Here is a 21,739-nt window from a genome sequence, read left to right on the forward strand (position 1 = left end):
CCAGGAGCCCCTCCGAGGCCTATAATTGCCAAGTTGCTCAGCTATAGAGATCGGGAGGCTTCATTGCGCAAGGCCAGAGAACTACGTACACTGCGACATAAGGGCATGGACATGTCTAGGTTTCCTGATTTAACACAACAGGTGCAGGATGCAAGACGCCTGTTTCTCCCAGTTAAGAGGATCTAGAATATAATATGAAGTACCCTGCGAAACTGCGTATGCAAGTGGATGGTAAGTCTTTTATATTCTCTGACCTGAAGCAGGCGCTTCCGTTTATAACGAAATGTGAGCGGAGAGCGTCACAGGGACCCCACAAGTACACCAGCTGCCTTGAGAGAGGAGGAACGAGATCTAGACGAAGAGTGGTCTTGGATTGTTACTAATTGGCGTTCATTGAATAGAACTCTCAACAGTACGCTTCACTTTGGGGGTTGCTAGCCGAATGTTTGTTGTGTAAACAACTGAACCGGAGAGTGCAGTACGGATTTTAAAATTAGGATTTAACAAGACTTATGGTTTGATTACAACTCGCCTATCAATCATTATCACTGTCTTAGCCCAGTTCACAGTTATGTATACTCTTAGGAAGTCATAGTTGCTATAATTAACCTAGCATCGATGTATGATGGAGGACTGCCGTGCCCACACATAGAGTTTGATTAACAAACTGTGCTGCGCATCTCATAGGGAGGTCTTTTAGAAGTACTATGGTGTTAGATGCTTGATACGGTAAAATGTTTGATGCCGGTAACATCTGCCCCTGTGTGTTACTCACTGTTTCTTAATGAATCTATTTAGGGAGGGGGGTTATGCTCTTGGATTTATCCTTTTGTTGGGGGGTGGACAACTTTTCGACTATGCTTGGTTGGGGAGTGCATAATGTGGGTGGGGGGAGTGGTTTGTTATTTACGTATAGATACAATGATAATATTTTCGGATCAACTAGGTCGGCTGGCAATGCAAGAAGTGAGGAAGCTGAATGTATCATTGTGATGGATAGTTCTAATTCAAATGATGTAACACCTCAACTGCTAAACAGAGTCCAATTTTTAACTTGGAATGTGCAAGGTCTGAATGATTTTAGGAAATAACGCAAAGTGGTAGCATATCTCAAATGTCACCAAGTAGACGTTGCACTAATCCAAGAAATGCACTTAGCCCCTAACATTAATATGCTCTCACACAGACGATTGAAGGGCAATTTCCACGCTGCATGGTTCACCTCGCACGCCAGTGGAGTCCTTACGTTGGTGAATTTGAAGTCGGGCATTGCTCTGCAAGAGCTTGAAGTAGACCCTAATGGTAGATTTGTCATCTACAGATGCTATTAAGAATGATTGAATGTCAAACTAGTCAATGTGTACGGCCCAAATTACGATGATTTGCTCTTTTGCAAACAATGGTCTCACGTATCCTTAGAGGGCTGGACCCCCCAGTGGTGTTGGGCTGTGGCTTTTATTGTGTTCTCGATCCGCCCAAGATCCTCCAGAGGCCTTCCCCGTAGGCCTTCAGCTGCTGCCAGAGCAATAAGCAACATTTTAGACCAGCTGAGCTTGCTAGACATAGGACGCCGGGGCTCCCCTGAATCCCCTGGGTTCTCTCATTACTCCGCTACACATAATATTCATACTGATAGACCTTTGGCTTGTTTCTAATTCGCTTTGTTCCAATGTTACAGCCTGCAATTCTCTTCCCCGTATGTATTCAGACCACTCACGTATACTTTTAGATATCAACCTTCCTCCCAAAGGTAGTGCACCCTTCACTTGGAGGTTCCCTCCATACTCTCCGCTTGACCCGGTATTTGAGGCAGACTTAGCTTCCTTGACGGAAGAGTTCTCTGAGAATAACTTAGGCTCTGTCTCCAACGTTTCTACAGTTTGGGAAACGTATAAGGTATTTATTAGAGGGGCTGCCATAGCTAAGCACGCTGGGGTTCTTCGCTCGCTTACAACCAGACCTACCACCTTGGAAAAGAAACTGGCTACTTTAGAGTGTGCCCATCAGCTAAGGGGAGAGGCGCAAACTCTTGAGGATATTAAAACCACACTAGAAAAATACGAGGAAGTGCAGACAGTGAGCTGAAACACCTGGGCAAATATGCTACAGCTAGATCGTATGGCGAGGGAGAACGTCCTGGTGCAGTATTGGCCTCCATGCAGGGATGTAAAAGGGAGTCTTAACACAACATTTGAGATTTTAGGGGAAGATGGTTGTCAGATACAGGAACGGCATGCATTGCAGAAAGGTTTAGCAGTCATACCCTTTTGTTTAGCAGGTATGCCGAATTGTATATCTCTAGGTTGGCCCCAGGTGAGGGATTACTTGGAGCATATACAAATGCAATGGCTCACTAATTCCCATAGAGAACACCTCATGTCACCTCTGGACCCCTGTGAGATTCGTCATGCACTGCAGTCTATGCGAGATGGTAGCGCTCCGGGCTCAGATCGTCTGACTGTGGCTTTTTATAAGGCATTAGCGGACATATTAATACCACATTTAGTCACCCTTTACGAAGAGATGGTGGAGTCTGAGAGAAGCCATGATAATTACTATACTTAAACTTTGGAAAACACCAAATGAATGCTCCTCCTATAGGCCCTTGTCACTTCTGAATGTTGACACTAAATTGTTTGCTAAAATTTTGGCTAACCGCCTTGCCAATACTGGTTGGCCCTGAGCTGGCTGGCTTCGTGTCGGGGCAAAGCTTAACGTACATCCTCCGAACGATATTTCAAGCTAGTCAGAACATTAACCCTGAGATCAAAGCCGCTGCTGTGTTTTTGGACGTGAAAAAAGCATTTGACTCTATGGAGTGAACATTTATGAAAGCGGTGCTTAGACGTTTTAAGGTGGGAGATAGCTTCCTGCGCCTAGTGGCGGTCTTGTATAATAGCTAGGGTTAGAATTGGTAATGGGGTCTCCCCCCTCATTGCTATATCTAGGGGTACTAGGCAGGGATGCCCACTATCACCCGTACTTTATGCTCTAGTCGCGGAGCCACTGGCTTGCGCTTTAAGGGAATATCATGGATATAGGGGGCTTCGATTTCCTGGATATCTGCTTATTATCTCCGCTCACACGGATTACATGCTCTTATATATCCGGGAACCTGGAGGAATCTTACACCGGTGCTTAAGGAGGTCGTGAACTTAGGGGATATATCAGGCCTGAAGGTCAACTGTTTTAAGTCTATTATCTTCCCGCTTGCCCCTGCAATGACTCCGGTGATGCTTGACTTCTCAACAAAATGGACTACGGACCCTGTGCAATATTTGGGTATCCAGGTGCACACTGACTCTGGCATGGTATTTTCTGAGAACTACGGCAGGACAATTGCCAAACTGAAGGAGGATGTGGCGCGATGCATTTGCCTGCCCCTCTCCTTGGTAGGGTACATCTCTCTAATAAAAATGGTTGTACTTCCTAGATTCTTATTTCTGTTCCAGAATGTCCCGATGCTCCTTCCAGGTCGGACACTTGCGATCCTTCGCTCCTTACTTATAAGACTTTCATGGGCAGTTAAACAACCAAGGGTTAAGTTGGACACACTTACTTTGCCTTACTCGATGGGTGGTCTTAAGGCCCCTGACTTAGATCTGTACTATAGAGTAACACAGTGCTCGCTATTGGATTCACGAGCCGCAGAACTTGCCACATATACATATTGAGAAAGTTGCCGCCAACCCCTTCAGTCTCCCCCATATGTTATTCCGCTCACCAAGCAGAAAGACGGCCGTGCTGGACTCTATAATCACGACAGTCCATGCTTGGCATAACCTGTTAAACAGACAGGCGAGTGCCCTGTTGTACTCCCCTCTGATACTGATTGGCTGGTGCCACTGGCTTATGGCGGGATGCGAAAAAAAAGTGGCCTCTGCTCTGGAACAATTACGCATAATGCAGATGGGAGAACTCTTTCAAGGTGGGGTGGCACGAAGATGGGAGGGTGTGTTACCAGAGGGTGGGGCTCCCTCCAGTTCCACAGAGTGAGGCATGCACTGTGAGACCTCCTGGGGGAGGATATGCAGGAATCTTTGGAGATCCCAGATTCCTTATCCACCCACCCACACATCCTCCCTGCCTCAAACTGGTTTATCCTTTGTCCATGAGATCCCCTTCTGAACTCCCTCATACCATTTATTAGGTTGTTTAAAAAAAAAGAAAACATATACAAAAAGAATATTCTTTGGCGCACTGTTTCCTTAAGCAGTTTCTGTAAGTTGCTCCACATTTTTAGCACGAGGATTTTGTCACAGAAGAAACTGACATCAGTGCATCAGGGGAGGATTTATATGGACTCTGTCAACATCACATTCAGGGGGGTGACGTCTCTACGGAGTCGCTCGACGCCCTCTGCCGACACGCAGAGGTACTGCTGTAAACAATTTCCGGATCCAGTCTGGCCCCTGGGGATAATTCACAGGTAAGGATTCTGTGGCTAGATCCTGTCTCTACCTGATAAGTCATTACCGAAGGTAAGTAGCTTATTCAGTGGGTTTATCAGATGGTAGTGCTAAGCATTTATTGCACAGACAAAGGCAGTAAGTGAGACATACACTCATTGAAGAAATCGGACACCAATTTATAAGAATAACATACTTTTATATGAATTCAGGTACCCAGATTACCGGAATCAGTTAAGTACTTTTCGAGCTATGAATTTTTGTATTTTTCAAAAGGTAACACTGCAATTTTGGGGAGCGGAAATGTTATCATGTTAACATGTTCTGCATTCGGGCACTAAACAGTGACTTACGGGACTGCTCTTCTGGACTTAAGGTGAGTATGGGGATCCAAGGCCACACCAGCAGGTCACCTCCGGAGGCTCTAGGGCATTGGTGTTACGGCGTCAGGTTTCCCATTCACTTCAATGGGGAATGGTTGGGTCAGGAAGAGACTGGGACTGGGGGGTCAGCCTGAGGAACCCACAGGGGGGCTCGACCCTTGAGATGCTGGGGCATGTAGGGACACCGTTGGTCCTCTTCTCCTCGGGCTGTATGGCTCGGGTAGAGTGGTGTCTTTTGCTGTTGGGTTCGGTGCTGGTGTCACTCGTTGGAGGGAGGCCTGCAGAAAGAGGCTGCAAAGGGACGACTGGAAGTCCAGTCTAGCTAGATACAAAGATGGGCTCAGTTCTTGTGGGGTTCATGACCCTGTGGGTACTGTCACCTTCCTCGGACTCAGACAGTGGGGCGCAGGTGCAAAGGCGCTTTGAGGTATCGGGTGGCAGATGCGCTTTGAGGTATCGGGTGGCAGCACTTGTGAACTCACTCTCTGTCTTCTGCAGTAGTGGAGTAAAGAGGACACCTGGGTAACTCTTGATGTGGGTGTCACTGTCTCACCTGAGGTTCCTAAATGTGCAGGTTAGTTTTCCTCAACATTGGTGTCTGGATTGGTCACAACAAGCCCTGGTTCCCGCAAGGGGTCAGGTACCCCAGTTATTGGCACTGCACATCTCTGGTCAGTCCTAGCGTCCCCACACTTAAAGGCATGACAAACTAACCTGTTAGAGAATGGTGACCTCTTCCAGGGCGGCTGCCGCATCCGCAGTCCCGAGCAGGACTAGGTCTAGAGCGGGACGGTAAACCAGATCTTGCTTTTTTGGTGCCTGCGGATGCAGGTGAGTAGATCCTCTACTCCAAGAGAGTTTCTCTGGCAATTGGCAAAGCACTGACAGCCTTCCTGGTTTCTTGGAGTCTGCACAACGACAGGATGAGTTGATTGCTCGATGAGGGTCAGGAGCCTCAGGCAGGCTGACAGGGTTGGCACCAAGTCAGTCGTGCTCCTCTGGTCTTGGGTCAGCAGTCTTCTTAGTCCACTTCTTTTTGTCTGTTGAAATCTGAGGTCCTGCCATCAGGCGTGCCAACTTTGTGCTGTATTTTTGGGGCGTTACAGGGAGTGTCAGGTAGTAGCCATTATGGCTACTTACATTTAGGGTGACTACACCCTCTATATGACCACTTCCTGTGGGAAGTTGGCGTACCTCTGACCCAGAAGAACTAATTACACCCAAAACCAGGATGGAGGAATTTTCCTAGTTGTATGTACATCAGGTAGCCCACCTTGGGAATTGTACTAGCCTGAGGGTTAACAGACTAATGTTCCCACCTGTCCTGGTGCCAAATGAGCCCAGGGCAGGGGGTGGCATCTCCCTGTCTGGGAAAGCCGTGGATCGCATATCAAAGGCGGCAGAGGCCTTTGAAACCTCCTTCCTTGATATGCTGATTTACTGGAGGAGGAAGTGTAAACACCTCCGCTGGAGCAGGCATTCTTTCAGACCTCAGAGCGTTGCTCTCACCTCCTAGGGGGTCAGAAACTCGTCTGTGGTGGGAGGCTGGAATGCACCTGTCAACCAGCACACTAGAGGGCTAATAGGTTTCAAGGGGTACCTCCAAGGTACCCTCTGGATGCATGTATTAATAAATCCATCAGTGTTGGTTTAATAATACGAGGTGTTTGATACTAAAAACCATAGATTTCAGTGAAGCCATTATGTATCTGGGGAAACTCATTTTGACCAGTGCCCATTACATACCGTAGGATGACTTTCCTGTTCACATGTACTGTCAGTAATAGAACTGGCAGCACAGGGACACCTCTTTTCATGCAGATATGTCCTCACATGTAATATTATGCACCCTGCCTTAGGGTTGTAAGGCCTGCTGTAAGGGTGATCTACAAATATTATATGCTGTGTTGGGGACATGGCATACAAGGAGTGTGCTAGGTCGTGTTTTCATGATTTAGAGCACCTTGTCATACAGTCTGCACTGGCAGTTTGCATGAGTTTGGAGCTGGATCTCTTAGAGTGGCATAATATAGGCTGCAGCTCATAGGGACCCTATTTAGTACCTGTGCCTTAGGTACCAGGGGTACTATTTACTAGAGACTTACAGAGGTGCTAAAGGCCTGGTTAATTGGCACTCAATTGACTAGTTAAGTTGTTTTGGGGAAAGGACACTGGCACTGGGGACCTGGTTAGCAGGCACCCTGTGCTCTTCAATCAAAGTTGCATCAAATACCAGGCAAAAAGTGTGTGTGGGGGGGGGTTGGGGGAGGGGGGAGTACTGCAACAAAAACCTAGTTTTCTACAGAAAGAAAGCATCACAATTGCAATTCCATTGCTATGTTTTACAGTCAGCTGTATGATATCTATGCACATGGAAGTCTTACACTTCTAAGCAAACAAACAGTTTTATGTGTAAGCAGTTTGGTACTTAACTCACCACTTAAGTATAAGGCTTGTCCGAAGAAAAATCAAGCATTTATATACATGTAATTCAATTTGATACACCTGAATGTATTAAAATTAAGAACACATTATCAACCAGTGTTCAATTTTGAAGGTGCAAATTGTGAATAAGAACGCGCTATTTTGCATCGCTACTAACGCCGTGAGGGGAACGGCCGGATCCGTCCTGTGTCCATTGCCTCACTGCCTGCCTTCCACGACCGACGTGGTCTCTGCCGTGAGGGGAACGGCATCGTGACCAAACTACGAATCCCAGGGACCAGCGCGCCGAGTACGCACCAGGCGCCATTGGAGGGTGCCAGAGCCCCATAAAAACAACGTGCGCCTCCCGCAGTGCAGGACGCACTATTTTGCATCGCTACTAACGCCGTGACGGGAACGGCCGGATCCTTCCTGTGTCCATTGCCTCACTGCCTGCCTTCCACGACCGACGCGGTCACTGCCGTGAGGGGAACAGCATCGTGACCAAACTACGAATCCCAGGGGCCAGCGCGCCGAGCACGCACCAGGCGCCTTTGGAGAGCGCCAGAGCCCCATAAAAACAACGTGCACCTCCCGCAGCGCGGGACGCGCTATTTTGCATCGCTACTAACGCCGTGAGGGGAACGGCCGGATCCTTCCTGTGTCCATTGCCTCACTGCCTGCCTTCCACGACCGACGCGGTCACTGCTGTGAGGGGAACGGCATCATGACCAAACTACGAATCCCAGGGGCCAGCGCGCCGAGCACGCACCAGGCGCCATTGGAGGGCGCCAGAACACCATAAAAACAACGTGTGCCTCCCGCAGCGCGCGGGCTCGCCCGGGCAAACCCCGGGCCAAGGGCGGGCCCGTCCGTGCCCGTCAGGGACCAACAGGGGCCGGGCTGGGCCTACCCTCTAATCTTCTCGCCGTGAGCGACGAAGCGGACGACGCAGTGACTGGTACTCGGCCTTGGACCTGTACTTGCAGAAGTAAGCTTGCGGGAAGTGAGTGTTTTAGTCTCCTACATTGACATTGTTGTCCTGCCACCGTTAAACGTCTAATTATGCCTAAAAGGAAGCTAAAGCACTCAACAACTACTGCTAAGGTTGAGACCAAGTTATCGGGTCAGACTTCTTTATTGTCGTATCTTACAGGGGCTATGGGGGCCATTGAGGAACAGATTAATACAGTGGAGGAAACACTACCGAAGGGTATGTTGGGCGCAGTGAGGGAGGAGGGATGCTTAAACGCCGATACCCCCCAAGTACAATGTAAAAACGATCTACCCCTGGGACATCCAAATGCCTCCATACAGAATATTTCAACCCAGAGTGACCTGAGCGAGCCGGTAGAGGATACACAACCCTTGAAACGCTCCAAAAATCCTGGCAGTCCAGAGACCACCACTATACATAATTTGAAAGGGAAAGGGGCGGGGAGGTTCAAAAAGAGTTCACAAGATAAGAAAAGGGCACCCCAGATTAAATCACTACCGCAAAAGTCAAACATTGGTAATAACAGAGGGGCTGCAAAGAATTCTACCATGAATGCCCAGCTATTGACTCAATCCTTGGCACTTGATAAAATTGCTAAAAGCATAGTTGAACTGCATACATATATCGAGAATGCATTGGGGACATTAACTGAGAGAGTGGCAAACTTGGAGGGGTCCTTGACAGCCAAGCATTCTACCTATATCCAGGGGAAAGCAATACAGTCAGAGGAAAATTTGGTCTCAATTGGCCCGACAAGTTCGAGTAATACGGTAACCCCAAACATAGCGCCCAGGGATGGCACTTCTGGTTCCCTTATCTCTGGATATAATGCTGTCCTGGGTGCCCAAAATGCATCCTCTGAATCAACCAATAGAGTGGGAGAGGAAAATAGACTTAACAACAGTTTGGAGGATCATCATAGGGACTGGAGGACACCCCAGGAACCTCAAACTCACACTTGTCTTGAATTACCTCCTGAAGCCACACCTTATGTGGTGATACTGGCCAACGTTCCAGTTTTAAGGTCACTGGAACCAGAATCCTGGCAAGAACTCCGTAATAAATCCCTCCATTGGTTAGGAAGGCACACTGGTCTCACGGATGTGCAATTTAGGCATTTTAAAATGGCAAGACGGGTTGCATGGGTGGGTAAAGAAAGAAAAAAGTCTCAGGGCGATTGTGTTGTTCTGACGTTTAGCGATCCGAGACTTGTGTTTACAATATTAAATAGGTTAGAAAATGCCTTCACCACTAATAGTGCAATCAAGGTATACCCTTTGGGAGCCTTTTACCCTCCACGTGCAGGCACACATAGCTTAATTGGAATTCATCCAAATATGGCCCTCGACAATAGAAGACGCACATGGGACTTGTACAAGGGACACTCGGGGGTGCGGGCATCCCACTTTACAATCGCTATGAACCCCTAACAGGGATGGAAGAACTGGATTGACCCCTTTTTACGACAGAGAGGGCAGAGGCGGGAACATGGCCATGACCGTGAAGAGCGGGAGCCGCCTATCCAGCACGGTATTAAAAACCTTCTGCACGGACACAGCGGATCCTGTCTCAACTAAAATTATAACTATGGAAGAGGATAGTGGTAATGCTCTTGTAAAAAGTTTAAATCTAAAGGGCCAAATTGATCTTAATATCTCATCCACTCAAAGGACAAAAGGAAGAGCAGCATGTAGATAAAATCCTGAAAATACCTATAAAATATTAACGTGGAATATTGCTGGCCTAGGAACTAAAGTGAAAGATCCCCAGTGGCTAACTTATATTAATAATTATGCCATCGTCTCCTTACAAGAAACTTGGGCGATAGAAGAGATGCATATAATTGGCTATCAAACCTTTAGTATACCTGCGTGCATTAGTAATCAAGGGCGAAATAAAGGAGGCCTATGCACCTACGTATCTAATTCAGCCGGCATCTCACATATGAAAGTTAGAGAAACCTCTATATAATATCAAATCTTGTCACTAAAACTACCTGGGCCAAGGGACGTAGTCATCATCAAATCTTTATTTCGGTCACTATGGACCATAAAAGAGTGCGAGAAATACAATATCAATTTAACAATAAAACATGAACAATAATAAAATCGTGTGCCGCTCATAAGACATTTTGCAGATAAAATGTAATGTTATCTAGACATAAAACGATTGCGAATGAACCATGCTGTAGTTAAAAATTTGGCTACTGCACATACAGTGGGGGCAGATAGATCAGATTTTAGAATTCTATATGCAGGGCGGTGTTCCCTAAAACCTAGGTTCCTAAGGAGTGGGACGAGCCAGTATTTCCGTGGGTTGTTATAAGCAGGACAGAAGAAGATCACATGTATTTCGTCTTCATGCACAGTGGGGCATACTTGGCAATTAGGGGTAGTCTGCGTTTTAAGCCAGTGTTCTGTGTGAGCCCTCAAGGGGAGTGTTCCGTAGCGCCACTGCATATACAACTTCCGTGTTAATGGTGGGCCTACGTCATCAAGGACCAATTCTAAATGGTAATGATCCTTGATAGCAAGAAAGTGTTTGGAAAGCGAATCTTGACGAAGGGATTCAGTAGCTACCTTTAGCTTATACTCATAGTATGCCTCCGCCAAGGATCTACGCGAGATCCTGGGACAAGCACTCTGCGGGTCAAGCCACAGCTCCGGTCTCCCCATCATTTCAAAAGTGTGCTTGATATATTTAAACCAAGATATTTGTAACACTTTTGGAAGGCGCAAAATTTCTTCTAGTTCTGCTCTATAGCTAGATAACTCTAGAGAGCTCCATATTCTGCGCCAATAAGTCAGGGGCTTAAGTCCCAACTCTTCAGAAATTGGTCTTAGGCCGAGGTCCATTCTTAACGGGAGGAGAGGGGTACTAGATGGTAGTGCGGCCAGTTCTCTGATAAAGTTGTTCTCAGTTATCTGTAACTTCTGACACGCAGTGTGCCCCCATATCTCACCCCCGTAAGTTACTGCCCCTCTAGCCTGAGTTTTGTAGATGTGAAGAGGTGGGCCAAGTGGCCTGTACGAGGACCTGGTTATCATCCTAGATATGCCACCTGATAGTTGGGTGAGTTTCAAATTTACCTTCATTATGTGCGAGTCCCAGGTCAAGGATTGATTTAGGGTTACACCTAGATATTCAAATGTAGAGACCCGATCTAGTCTTTCGTGTCCTATCGCGGGTTGTGGGGGGTGGGTAGAAAGTCATGAACTTGGTTTTGGTCGCGTTCACTTCCAGACCTCGCAACTCACAAAAATTCATAAATCCGTCCAAGACTCTCTGGAGGCCCATCGGGGATTTTGAAAGCAGCAGAGTATCATCCGCAAACATAATTGCGGGTACCCTACTGCCATTCAACACTGGGGCATCGGTATAACTTAGCCCTGTCAAAAAGTCTATGACCCCGTTCACGAAGAGGCAAAACAGGGTCGGTGCAAGCACACAACCCTGTCTGACCCCTGTGTCCACGGGAAAACCATCTGAGAGAGCACCCCCCCTACCGCACCTCACTTTGGCATAGTTGCCCTGGTGTAATCTCATCAACATTGATAAGATGTCACCCGGGACATCTAGGTCTTTAAGTACTGTCCAAAGTTTACCCCTTGGGACCAAATCGAATGCTGCTCGTAGGTCCTCAAAGACCGTATAGAGCGTGCCTCTGCCCATTGACACAGTCTTCCAGTATAAAAAATTAAATCGGAAGATCTGATCAACTGTAGAAACTCCCTCTCTAAACCCGGCTTGGTACGGGCTCAATATGTCCCGCTCTGCAATCCATGCTTGGAGTCGGTTCAATAACAATCTACCAAACAGCTTTTGGGGAACATCTATTAGACTTATTGGTCTATAATTGGAGGGGAGCAGAGGGGATCCCTTTTTGAATATTGGGACAATCTCTGCGCCCAACCAAGTTTTTGGAACCTCCATTCCGTCCAAAATGGAATTAAATAAGCTCAGTAGGTATGGAGCCCAAACAACAGGTTCATGTTTAAATAAGTCACCAGGCAAGCCATCTAAACCAGGTGCCTTGCCCGGTGCTAAACTGTCTATTGCCCCCTGTACTTCCTTTAAAGTAAATGGGTCCCCATTTGTTTCATCAATATTAAAATTGGTTAAATTTGGTAGGCCAGATGTACTATATAGGGATTTGAAGTGGTTTTGCCATGCAGTAGCTGAGATATTTGGCTCAATTGCATCGGGTAGTTTTTCTGTCCCTGTATTCACAAGGCGCCAGAATATGCGAGAGTCGCCTGGTGCTAAAGTGATTTTAAGTTTCTCCCATTTGTTGTACTCCCATTCCTTTTGTGCAAGGCCAATCGTACGTTTATAAGCTGAACGCCTAGCCCTAATGACCTCAATCCCCAGACCCTCTTTCATTGCATCCAGGAGGCTCGATTTGGCCTTCCGGCATGTAGAATTATACCAAGTGGGACTGGGAGAGCGTCTGATAGGTTCTTGCTGCGTTGTAAAAAGGATATCAGACAATGCCAGAATTAGGTCTGCATGGAGTATTCCCCACTCATTCCGAATCTCGGGGGTAGCAGCTTGTTCGCTAATTGCAAGAGCTTTTGTGAGTATGGGGGTAACCCGGGCGTAAAGATTGGGGAGATTATCTGGATTTAAGAGTAATTTTTCCCATCTCACTCTCCATCTGTTGTTAGCAAGAGTTAGACCAGTCCGGGATGTCAATATCTGATCCCTCGTGGCCGTACAGTCGGGATGAATATATTCCACTTCCAAAGCATGATGGTCGCTATCCACCCTCGGAATAACCCGAAAGTCGTTAATGAGTGACCAAGATGCTAGGGGGACGAGAATATAATCCAATTTTGATTCCCTACCGCCTCTGTGGTATGTATACTTTGGTGGGATATCGGATTTTTACCGGCCGTTGCAGGCCCGAAGACCAAATTTTAAGGTTAATGTTGTAATTTGGACCGCAAGAGGTGTCCATACTCTTGGGCCAGGCGCCTCCAGGGGGGGTATAGACCAGAGCGCGTCCTCCTCATCGACCAGTCCATCTAATGGGCCGTAGAGTGGCTCATAATGACAATTTAGATCACCCCCAATTAAATACGGAGTATCTGCAGGGATTTCACTTAGAACTGAAGCGAGTTCCTCTATAGTACGAGATTCAAGCCCATTATTTACTGATCGGGAATAGACGTTTACCACCATAAGTCTATTTAAATTTGGCCATTCCAATAATATAACAAGGATGTCCTCCGTCAATAGGGGGTGTAGAACAGCGCTACATCCCAAGTCTACTGCCAACCAAGTTGCGAGACCACCCGAGGGACGTCCTTTCCCTCCCCATTTCGCCTGCATAAAGAATGACGCGTATCCTGGATAAGTCACCTCTTCGCATGCCCAGGTTTCTTGGAACATACATATGTCTTTACTCCTGATAAGTATGTTCCATTCTGGGCAGTGCAACTTATTAGTGAGGCCCGCCACATTCCATGATAGTATTTTTAGAACGGGGGAATTAGTACTGTCAGTGGGTCGATCTAAGACAAGAGTGCTACGCGATTCATGCACTGGGGGTATACTGATGCCGGTAGTAGCAGCTGGGGAAATCTTCCGCCTCCCTTACAGGGATATTAAGGTGATCAAAGGGGTTAACTATCTGGTTCTTAATCCCAGCCTTCGCAGAGTTAGCTTCCTCAGTTGGGGAGTGTGTTACGTATTCCTCTTTGCTGCTTGTCCTGGACAGTCAATCTACCCAGTCTAAACTCCCGAATCTATTCTGGGTGGGGAAGTAGTCAAGAAGCGATATTTCATTCATGCTGGGGATGCCCCTTTCCCTATTACCCCACCTACAGCCTCTATTCCGTACTAGTTCCCAATCTCCCTGTCCCTGGACTTGTAATGGGGGTGGGTAAAAGAAGGATAGCGGTAAAGCTTGAATTTTAGTTCCCCTATCACGGTAGGGCTAGTTGGATATATGAGAGACTGACCTAGGGTCCCTGAAATTGACTAGGACACAGTCTCCATCGATGGATTTCTTTACACCGCCCAGCCATGAAACTCTTCTTACCATCAGAACTTCACTGCTTACTCCCTCGGGAAGCGGTCTGTTGATTGTAAGCCAATTAATAACCTTGTTTTTGAGAGCTTCCACTGACTCTTTCATGGATTCTTTAAGAACAGGGATACCTGCTAGGATTACTATATATGGACTAGCCTCAGGCGGTAAGTTAATGATCATTTGTTTCCCAGTATTACTGTTATTCAAACCCTTATCACCAGACACAAGTGGTTTCTTCTTCAGACTTCTATTTGATGCCTGGTCTATAACTGGTGATTTAGAATAAAGAGGGGAGATGTGGGACTTTAAGGGATCGGAGGAGGGATTCGGGTTTATGGCTAATGGGGGAATTTTATTCATCACACTGTATCTGGTAAAGTACTATCTTTTACACGGGCAGATGTTATAAGAGCCAATTCCTTTTCAATACAATTTAAAGAGGTTTCAATTTTCCCCAGCCGTGCCTCCAATGGTACAAGCATCAGTCTCATCAGATTACGAATATTGGAGAGTGTGATATCCTCCTCCCCAGCAGTTGGTCCAATAATGGGAGGTTTCTGGAGTGGTACATTAGATGGCAAAATCCCTTTGTGTTGTAGTGGGGTTTGTCGTTTGTTAATTATCTCAGTCTTCTCCCTCTCTGATGCGATTAAAGTTTTAATATTTTTGCGTTTTTTCCCCCTTGGGTTCTGGGGCTTCTTATTATTTTTGGGAATAGCTCCTTCTCTCGCCCCGGCCTTGTTTTGTTCTAACAATATGGACCCTGTGCTGTTTACCTCCCTACCCTGTACAGTGATATTGGGGCTGGAATTAGAATGAGGAGGCTTCGGGGTAGTATGCTGAGATCTGCCTGAGATAGAGCGGTGGAATCTATATTAGAAGCGCCAGATATAGTAGAACACAGTGATCTAGCAGTGTCCAGCATTTCGGCTGAGGCCTCTCCCCCAGCTAATAATGGGCTAAATTCAAGTCTCTGGACTGGAGTTGTTGCGGTAGCTAGGGGGCCCAACGATGATCTCCTTACCCATTCGATTTCTTGGGAGATGCGTCGTTCTAATGTGGTAATATCCTCAATTAGTTGTGAACCAGCCTTTGCAAAATAGGTATCCAGGGTACATTGGGGCTTCCCAGCGGCCATCGAAGTCTTGCTCCGTGTCTCCCTCAGAGCCATTTTCCGAGGACTAATTAGGACAGGATCCAAGGGGCGCAGGGGAGCTCGATGACAAGGGTATAGACCGAGACCGAGCTCGACCGTCCTCGAACGGCCTCAAAGGTGAGGTTGGAGTATGTAAAATAGGGGGTGGAGTCGGAGGAGGAGCTGGCGGGAAGAGGGCCCAGGTGCTGCGGTGGTTTCCGCCCTGTGTACACTGGTCCTCGCAGTCCCGGCGGCAATCAGGTCACACACAGCAACTCCCGCGATGCAGTTAGGGTCCGTGGGCAACAGAGTTAAAAGTCCCCAAACATTCCAGGAGGCACAACCAGGACACTCCTCTGAAATTGACAGCGAGCGGCTCCCGCGAAGCGGGGGCCGCGAGTCTCAAATAGAAATGAAGCAACTTCTGGGAGGAGCTGGCGGGAAGAGGGCCCAGGTGCTGCGGTGGTTTCCGCGCTGTGTACACTGGTCCTCGCAGTCCCGGCGGCAATCAGGTCACACACAGCAACTCCCGCAATGCAGTTAGGGTCCGTGGGCAACAGAGTTAAAAGTCCCCAAACATTCCAGGAGGCACAACCAGGACACTCCTCTGAAATTGACAGCGAGCGGCTCCCACGAAGCGGGGGCCGCGAGTCTTAAATAGAAATGCAGCAACTTCTGGGAGGAGCTGGCGGGAAGAGGGCCCAGGTGCTGCGGTGGTTTCCGCGCTGTGTACACTGGTCCTCACAGTCCCGGGGGCAATCAGGTCACACACAGCAACTCCCGCAATGCAGTTAGGGTCCGTGGGCAAGAGTTAAAAGTCCCCAAACATTCCAGGAGGCACAACCAGGACACTCCTCTGAAATTGACAGCGAGCGGCTCCCGCGAAGCGGGGGCCGCGAGTCTTAAATAGAAATGAAGCAACTTCTGGGAGGAATTGGCGGGAAGAGGGCCCAGGTGCTGCGGTGGTTTCCGCGCTGTGTACACTGGTCCTCGCAGTCCCGGCGGCAATCAGGTCACACACAGCAACTCCCGCAATGCAGTTAGGGTCCGTGGGCAACAGAGTTAAAAGTCCCCAAACATTCCAGGAGGCACAACCAGGACACTCCTCTGAAATTGACAGCGAGCGGCTCCCGCGAAGCGGGGGCCGCGAGTCTTAAATAGAAATGAAGCAACTTCTGGGAGGAGCTGGCGGGAAGAGGGCCCAGGTGCTGCGGTGGTTTCCGCGCTGTGTACACTGGTCCTCGCAGTCCCGGCGGCAATCAGGTCACACACAGCAACTCCCGCAATGCAGTTAGGGTCCGTGGGCAACAGAGTTAAAAGTCCCCAAACATTCCAAAGGCACAACCAGGACACTCCTCTGAAATTGACAGCGAGCGTAGTCTTAATAAATTCATATAACAACATTCCTAAAGTGCAACAGTTGAATGTTCTATCGAACCTAGGCACTTCCGTAAAAAATTTAGAAGAACATTCAAAGGGAGATATGCATATCATCTGGTTAGGCGATTTTAATTGTTCTCTGTGTCAGTTTAGTGAACAGGGCATCTGTGGGCTGGGTAACGACAGCAAAGCTGCCCTTTCACACTTTGCTCATCCTTCGCTGGGAGACCTATTGAATGATATTGCTTTCCAATTTGATCTTGGATATGCAAACGAATCATGTCTGACCCCCACCCCGTGTCAACCTACATACAACGGAAGGGGATGTAATTCAATCATTGATTTTGTTTTAACATCCAACAGGTACTCCCGTAAAGTACTTTCTTGTAAGACTGTTGATCTCCTCATGAGTGATCATTACCCTATCTGCCTGGATCTCGTACTAAATGGACAGGCGAAAAAAATTGACAGGAATTCTACATACAATAGTGACTTATATCTCGCCAGTTCAAACGGTTATATGTTAAACTGGACTAAAGTGGATCCTGAGGCATTCCTCCAAGGCCTGATTATTAACAGCAGAGAGGATATAATTACATGCTTGTCACAGGACAGGGAAGACAAGGACATAATTAATGCTTTTATGAACATTGCAGATGAGGCTAGGAAGCTCCTAACAAGGAAAAAACGCCATGGTAATGAAATTTCCCCGGGCTGGTTCGATAAACAATGCACGAAGGCTCACACTCAATTAAAAAAAGGCCTTGCATAACTCACCGAGGTGCAGGGACAAAATAAGGAAGGCAAGATCCCTATACCAGCAAGCACAAAAAAAGCGTAGGGCATCTCTGAAAAAGGAGCTATGGCCAGCCTTACATGAGGCCTGCATGAATAAAGATAATATTGGCTTCTGGAGAGCGGTTAATGCCCCTTTCTTTGATAGCAGAGAGACCGACATTGTAGATATGGCGATCAGTGGCGATATGTGGGTAGACTTCTTCTCGGGTCTCTACGGGGAAGAGCCCCCTGATGATAGAACCCACGATACAACCACACATGGAATGGATGTTTTTATGGATTGTTGGCCATTTCCTTTAAATATTAACATTACACTAGAGGAAGTCACTAAGGCTATAATCGATAGTGCCCCTGGAAAAGCACCAGACCCGGATGGCATTCCGGTGGACGCCTACAAATCTAACTTAGGCTTGTGGGCTCCACTTTTAACAAATGTACTAATCAGTTGCACCCGCCACGGGCCAATTCCCACTTGGGCAGACGCCATAGTGATACCAATATTTAAGAAAGGGAACAGGAATGAGCCGAAGTGCTATCGCCCAATATCCCTATTGGATGCTTTTATGAAAATAGCAGGCAGGGTCATTTTAAATAAGCTGGAGATGTGGGTCCAAGAGACAGGTGTTTTATCAGTGTTCCAATATGGCTTTAGACCAGGCCTAGGGACAATAGAACAGGTTCTGAACTTGTCCTTGACAATTGATAAATACACCAAAGCTAAGCAGGGCAATCTTTTTCTTACTTTCGTGGATTTGAGCTCCGCGTTTGACTGTGTTAAACATGCCATGCTGTGGGACACCCTTAAACATCTGGACTTGGACCCGCCCCTGTTGTCGTTCATAAGGGAACTATATAGGGGGGCAGGTGCAAGGGTACGGTTTTGGAATCAGGGAGAATGCTCAGCCAGGTTTCCCATAAAAAGAGGGGTAAGACAGGGGTGCATTCTTGCCCCCCTACTCTTCTCCCTCTATATAAACAACTTGGGACAGTATCTGAGTGAATTCCAGCATGATTATCCATCTATCAAGGGCATTCCCGTTCCCATCCTACTGTACACAGATGACGCAGTTATCATGTCACGGACACAGTTGGGCATACAAAAGTCGGTTTTTAATTTTGTAACCTATATGTCCGAGCGGGGTTTAAATGTTAATATTACTAAGACCTTTACTATGAGCTGTGGGCTAAAAACGAAAAAGTCATGCGTCGTTTTTATTGATGGCAAAAAACTTTCAACTACAGACAAATTTTCATACTTAGGCCTAACTGTGGATAGGGGGGGCTCCTGGGTAACAGCTACAAATAATAGAAAGCTGGCCATGATTAGAGCTATGGGAGCTGTCACTAATTTTCCTAAAAAACTAGGTGGGAGACCTGTCCCAGAATTATTGACCATTTATAAATCCAAATGTATCTCAACTGGCACATATGGGGCAGGTATATGTGGCATTGAAAACGTGGACTATTTACAACGTTGTGAAAATACTTTCCTGCGTTACCTATTGGCGGTTCCTATCTCGACAGCCACCTATTTGTGCCACAGGGAACTTGGCCTAGCATATATTTCTGACATTATAAAGATTACTCCTCTCTTGTTATGGCATAAAATATGGGTCTCGAGGGAGACGGGCTTCAACAGGGATGTGATAACAGACTGTTTAAAGCTGAACGGGGTGGCAAAACTACCATGGTTTAGTTTTATAAAGAACATGACACAGGCGATTGGCCACCCTGAATACTTTCACAACCCCAGTTGCCTGGAATCCGTCTCCAGGAAATCCCTTAAGACACACTGCATGAAACATCTAGAGAATGAACGCTGGACCATGGAGAGCAAGAAGAAAACTGTTATGGCAAACCATCTGATGTGTACCTCTATAGGTCTACAACCCTACCTAATAGTGGTACAAAGCAGCTTTGCTCGTATGCTTCTGGCCCGTTTCCGCAGTGGGTCATTTTTTAGGTTGGTTACTTTTCCGGAGGCCAATGACTGGTCTAAACGTCATCCAATATGCCCCTGTGACAACACTTCCAACTTGACGACTATGCACTGCACTTTATTTTGTAAATATTATGCTGTCCCAAGGAAAATATTTGTATTGCCTATACTGAGAAGCTGGAAGCTAAAACAATGTAGAATAGCCTTCCTAAAATTACAGATGCTGGAAAATGAACTAGTCATAGCTGCCATCTCCTCTTTTTTAAAAACCATTTTAAGATTTCGAAATACCATGTGAAAAGGAAAAAATTTGCAAATATTTGGCGCGTCACCAACTCTCTGTTTTTAAATATGTATCTTTGTTTTTATAATTGATTGTATTTTTTAGCTGTGCATTGAATATCGTTTAACCTGGAATAATTGTACATATGAGTAAATGTGTTTTACCTTGTGCTTTCATGATTTTATGATCTAAAATCGAATAAAGCTATTTTTGATTTGATTTGAATAAGAACTCAGCTGTGCTTCATTTTTTATTTTTACAGGATTAAATGATACAACTGTAATAGGAAAACTTTTTCAGACAGAAGAAGAGCCTGTACCTTCTGATGAAGAAGAGGAAGAAGATGATTATTTCTCAGATGTTTGAAAATGCTGACTGCCTTATCACTGTAAAAAGAATAACATTCTAAAACATGCATAACCATTTAACTAGCTCCCCCTTCTCAGGGAAAATAATCCCAGCAAGTGCACTTTTGGTATTTGTTTTTGATCTCACAAGGACTCTATCAAATCTAACCTGCCCAGTTTAAAATGACATTTTAACAGTGCCAAGAAACATTACTTGGCGTGGCTGAATGGTTGTACTAGAAGTTGTGTTAGACATTTAATTTTAAATAAAGAGAAGGCCAATATAAATGAGATAGTGGAAACATTTTCTAATGGCGGTCTGTAGTGGCTGAGTAGAATTGCATTGAAAATTATTTTAAGAAATATGTGTATATTATTCTTGTTTGTGATAAAATTATTAGCATCCAAAACTGTTTGAGAAAGAAAATATCTTAGTATTTCTTTTCAATTTTAAATATTTTTTTAAAGAATGCCGTATTATACTATTGATGTATGTTATGAAATTACACATTTTGATTCGGTCTCTAATCGGTCACATTCAGCATCTGCAGTTCATAGCTCATGGTGTAGGCTCATTTTTTGAGACCTAGTCAACAAAAAAATGTTTGTTGCTGATATTTAATTTTGTATATTTTATTATTGCAGCTGTGGTTTTTGACCAACAAACATGTCTTTAATTATTTTTATAGTAGAGTTCACCCTTTTAAAGTGTACATTATTCTTAACAAAAATAAAAGTATCATTTTGTTTGTATCAGTCTTCCCACTTGCCGAAGGATCTACCTCTTTAACTATGTTAATGTTTTGCAAGTATACAAATATTAACCTATAAACTCTTCGATTGGCTTTGTCTCCGGGAAAACAAATCCTGATACTTATTAAGCACAATAGATGTTCCTACACTTTACAAATGAAGTATGGGGACTTAATCTAGTCGAAAACATTTAAAGCTAATAATTTGTGAATTAGTCATGTACTAAAACCTGCAATCAGTCATCTCCTAAAACAAACTAAAGAAGAACTTTTGAAACTTAGTGACAAACTGTTGGTGCAACTAAGCATCCAGTCTCTCATAATGTATATATAATTTCTGTGGTGGTTTATCAACTTATTGGGCATTTTTCTAAATGTTCTAGCATACAAGAAATCTGGTTTAACGTATCTTAAGATGATAAGAAAATCCTAACAAAACTTCTTCCCCATCTCTCAGTAATGCTTCATATAAAATAACCTAGTTTTATATCTGAGATAATGTACACCCAATTGTACACTATAATACACCTACTTACATTATTCAGTTTTATCAGTTGACAAAAGCAAACTTATAAGTTACTAATATGTATAGCTGATGTAGTATAAGTGGTTAGCTACTTAAATGTCATAGGTGGTATTGACCCTGTTGGAACTCAACTACTAGCTTGTAATAAGCGATTACTAGGTAGTGTTATATTATTGTCTTATTACAGGTGCTTTCTTATGTTAGAACACACCTATATCTGAAAGAAACACGTTATTTATGGATTCCTTTCCTTAGAATTACCACCAGGCGTCAGACTGGACCGGAACGTTTTTTTCTCGTCAACAGTAGCTCTGCGTATCGGAAGGTGG

The 21,739-nt window shown here is 45.7% G+C and overlaps 1 protein-coding gene across 6 annotated transcripts in view; it reads left to right on the forward strand.

The window, feature by feature from the left end:
- MIS18BP1 (MIS18 binding protein 1) overlaps positions 1-20,891 on the forward strand; it is a 772,466-nt gene extending 751,575 nt beyond the window's left edge. For all 6 annotated transcript variants that reach the window (XM_085627030.1, XM_085627029.1, XM_085627031.1 and 3 more), the window contains one exon: positions 20,048-20,891. In XM_085627030.1, the coding sequence (XP_085483156.1) occupies positions 20,048-20,151 (104 nt within the window). In that variant the 3' untranslated portion in view covers positions 20,152-20,891. The remainder of the gene's footprint in view (positions 1-20,047) is intronic.
- The last annotated feature ends 848 nt before the right edge of the window (positions 20,892-21,739 follow it).

Source organism: Triturus cristatus, chromosome 9 (genome assembly GCF_964204655.1).
Source record: "Triturus cristatus chromosome 9, aTriCri1.1, whole genome shotgun sequence".
Lineage (NCBI taxonomy): Eukaryota > Metazoa > Chordata > Amphibia > Caudata > Salamandridae > Triturus > Triturus cristatus.